The sequence below is a fragment of the Mytilus galloprovincialis genome, chromosome 6 (genome assembly GCF_965363235.1).
Source record: "Mytilus galloprovincialis chromosome 6, xbMytGall1.hap1.1, whole genome shotgun sequence".
NCBI classification, from domain to species: domain Eukaryota; kingdom Metazoa; phylum Mollusca; class Bivalvia; order Mytilida; family Mytilidae; genus Mytilus; species Mytilus galloprovincialis.
Window position 1 is genome coordinate 90,253,149 of NC_134843.1, and position 4,102 is coordinate 90,257,250.

The 4,102-nt window shown below is 30.9% G+C and overlaps 1 protein-coding gene across 1 annotated transcript; it reads right to left on the reverse strand.

The window, feature by feature from the left end:
* Window positions 1–1,497: 1,497 nt before the first annotated feature.
* On the reverse strand, window positions 1,498–3,896 carry LOC143078409 (sex peptide receptor-like). The gene has a single exon (XM_076253282.1). It carries the CDS (start codon window positions 3,222–3,224, stop codon window positions 2,163–2,165), a length of 1,062 nt encoding a protein of 353 aa, XP_076109397.1. The 5' UTR covers window positions 3,225–3,896; the 3' UTR covers window positions 1,498–2,162.
* Window positions 3,897–4,102: the final 206 nt, after the last annotated feature.

Below are 4,102 nucleotides of genomic sequence, written 5' to 3' on the forward strand. Positions count from 1 at the left end.
TGGTTTTAACCTCATACAATTTAAAATTTTAGCGCAACTTGGCAGACTGTTTTCGATACTTAGATATAAATATTCCTCGTGTATTCATTTTCCCGGTCTCACTTATTAGATTGATCATGCCCTAAGAGTTCCTTGTAAATGTAAAACCAGTAAAGTGTTTGTAGAAATTGTATATCATAATAGTCTGCATTTTATAAGTCTTTCAAGAATCGAAGAAGAATCTGAAAACAACATTGGTCTGAAGCTTATTAATCAACATTTATAAAATCGAATTTTTATTTTTATTATACAACCAACCATACTTGAAATCAAAGTATCTAAATCAAACAAACGAAGGAATAGTTTTTCAACAACTGTCAGAAATTACACAAAAATAAATTAAAAAAATTAAAAGATACGAGTTTCTGATTTTTGACGCCTGAAATTGAAGCACTATCAAATGATTTATAACATTTACGATGCAGAAAATATTTATTTTGTTGCAATAAATTTCCCAACTTAACGACTAATAATGTGCATTTTATGAAGTTCTACGTCAACAATTCACTTAGGAATAATAACTATTTCCTGTTATTTGGAAATTGTTAACCGATTCATTTATTTTAATTAAGCTTTGTAGCTTTCTCGAATACATTTTCCCTGTGTTGTGGTAAAAGACGTTTAATTAAATATTTCTGATATTTTACTGTTTGGCATTTATATCGATTAGCACAAAGATGCACCGAATAAAACCAGCAACGGCTTTTTCCACTAAAAAAACCTGACTTTTAGTATTATATATAATCTGCTATTACCATATTTACTTTAAAGTTCATTTATTGCGTGACCAAACTTATAACGTATAATTAACTTAGCACTTCGTCTTTCTGGTCCATATCAATATAAACATCATCTTTAGACTACTTGATTATATACAAACCATGCAAATTACAGATATCAGTGTTCCGAAAAGTCAATATGATGATATTATATTGTTTTGGAGATGACATTTTGCTCTGTGGTTCGTGTTGCTCAATATTTAGTTTTTCGTGTGGTGTTTTGTTTAGACATAATTAATGTCTGCATTGTTTCGACTTAGAGTTGCTAATTTTTCTTTGGTATATATGTTGTTTTTTTTGTATTTCAATGAATTAATGAAAAATTAAAGACGTTTAACTGAATCTGTCTAAAACACATTCATGACTGATGCGGCTTGATAGCACTACTTATTGGTTCAGTCATAAACTTTTGTAGTTATGATAATATGTGGATGTTGCATATAACCAGCATTGGTTAGCGAAATCATCGGATGGATACTTTTTTTTAGCAACAAGCGAAATAATGAAGCATGCATCCTGAAAATAAAAAAAAAATAAGAACTTGTATTTCAAATATAAATTTTTATTATGTTTTTCCTTTGTTTCAGATATATTGATTTTTATGATATTTTTCCTTTGTCTACATATCAAATAGAGTTTTATGATCTTTTTCAAGAATAAAACTTGTTTTACTGCGTTTTTGGCTGAGCAGTTATAATGCATATAGAAAACAATAAATACATTGACTGTGATAACAGAAATCTCAATAATGTCAACAATTTACACACGAAATCAATTACCAACGCTCTACTTTAAATTCATATTTTGTACTCTAATCGGAACGTAAAGAGGAAATAAATTGAAACACTTAAATGATTAAAAAACTAATATATGCATCGTACACTATATTTCTCCGTACACCAAGTATTACTGTAAAAAGAAAAATCACAAAAATACTGCACTCCGAGGAAAATTCAAAACGGAAAGTCCCTAATCAATTAGATTTGTACTCAACCGAGCATTCACCAATGGAATTAAAATGACGTCATGAATTCAACGTAAACCATAGTTCAAATGAATATACTTATAAGAACCTGTCTTGTTATCTTTGTTAACCCCACGGTGAAAGACTACGGACAAAATATTAACTCTAAACTATATTCTCTTTTGTAATGATTTATCTTTTCAACAGTATTATCTGGAACAGGGATTTTTACCTTGATTTTTTTTAATACTCTTTGTATTACTACAGAATAATATGAGAATACTTACAAATGTTTACAGTAAACTTTTATGTGAGTCTCATTAGATAAACTCATATGAAAGGTGACAAAAACAAACTAAATTTGAATTATGTCATATTTACTATGTCATTGGTATTGAAGTGAAAGTTGTGGACATTCCAATATTTATTTTCTCCCGATATCCACACAGTTTTCGTCCACACAACAGTTTTAGCTCTCTCCTAAATTGACGACTTAGTGTAACATATATCCAGAAATTTATCAGATAAATGATAAATACAAGAAGATTCAGAACAATAGATAATATTTGAATCTGTTCTATATTGGATTCTAATAGCTCAGGATAAAACACAAATAAGGCAAATACAATACCATTCGGAATCTCCACGAATAAGAAAATTGAGACCAAAACAATGATCATCTGAGAGGTTCTCCGAATCTGTCTGAAATCTCGTCTTTCGGTCTCTGTATTTTCATGCTTATGAAGTTGAAGAATTCTCTTGGTTTCTAGTTTTAGTTTTCTAGACAAAAGTAGCGTTGTTAAGAATAATATGGCGCACGGCACAAGTTGTCCGAAAACACTTCTTAGTACGTTTTGAAGTTTATTAATTTGAAGGATCTCCTGTCCTCTCGTACAGTTGCAGACGGTAATTTCATTCCCACTTTCATCTAGAATTGTGACCGGATCAAACCGTCTTTGTAAGAAAGACGGAATATACATTAAAAAAGAAAGAACGTACGTACTTACTATTATAACAGTGCTCGTTCTTATTGAACAAAATCTAGGCCCCTGCATTGGAAAAGCAACAATGATAAATCTCTGAATTCCAAGTGCAGTTGTAATCCAAACGGATGTGGTGTGAAATGATGGTGCTAACTTTGCCGTTACATTGTAAATAATGCACATTGGATACGGCAGCGGTTTGGTAACGTCAAGAAATCCGTGAACGTAAACAAACGATATATTTATCACGTTGGCTGCTAGAATATCCGACACCGCTAACCCAATTAACAGCGCTGAAGTTGGAGACCGCATTTTTCGCTTAAGAAAAACTACAATTACTAGCATATTAAAAATCAGCGTAAAAGCAGATATAATCGGACAAATTACTCCATAAATCCAAAATCCAGCTGGATAATTGTTAGCCCTACAGAAAAAGTCACCTGTCGAATTATTCTCCATTTTGAATTACAATTATTATATTTCAAATGAAAGTTTGACAGATGTTTTCCTTAGAATAAAGTTGGGATTATCATTATTGGCGAAAACATTTCTGTCTGGTAAGACTATATTTACTAAATGAGTTATAAACAAATCAGCAATCCCAGTTATCGTACTCAAGGAATATAGTTTGTCACTTCTAAGTTTCAAATTATCGTCATTTAGAAAACAATATGTATATAATTACCATCAATCTGTTGCATCACGCTAGAATGTCATTTGCAATAAATCATTTTCCGTGATCTCTTAGAATCGACAGTTACCGTACAAAGTGATTAGATCGTAATGATAGCTTAAGTATCGCGCCATTCCTTTACACTTATCTTAGTTTATAACTTTAACACAAAGATCCGTTAATGAAGTTTTAGTCTGCCTACAAAAGACACTTATAGAAGTTTTAACTTCGTCCGAGCATGTCTCAACTACCAATCAAGAAAACGTAGTCATATTTTTTTAAAGTGATGAAATATATTGAAAACAAATTCTAATATCCTCAACGTGTTCATCGGTTAATAACTCACAGTAAAACATCAAATTATTTAAAGGATTCTCAACGTATGTCATTTATTATATTCCAAATTATCACCGTCCAGCAGTGAAAATGTTATTTTACCAATCACTAATAAAGAGTATTATGTCTGTATCTAATATTGGTTTAACTAATGATGATCAATACAAACAGGGTAGTTGTTTGAGAGGAGGCTGGTTTTGTCCAATACCAATCAAGCTTTAATTGTAAAGAAAGCTGACGTGCAGACTGATTGACACTATATTGTACTTAAGTATACTCTTTCCAACGTGCATATTGATTCATTTATAACGCTTTTTTATGAATGAAA

What these genes read in the sequence shown, in the direction of transcription:
- LOC143078409 (XM_076253282.1), bottom strand. Translation starts at nt 3,224, where the DNA reads ATGGAGAATAATTCGACAGGTGACTTTTTCTGTAGGGCTAACAATTAT.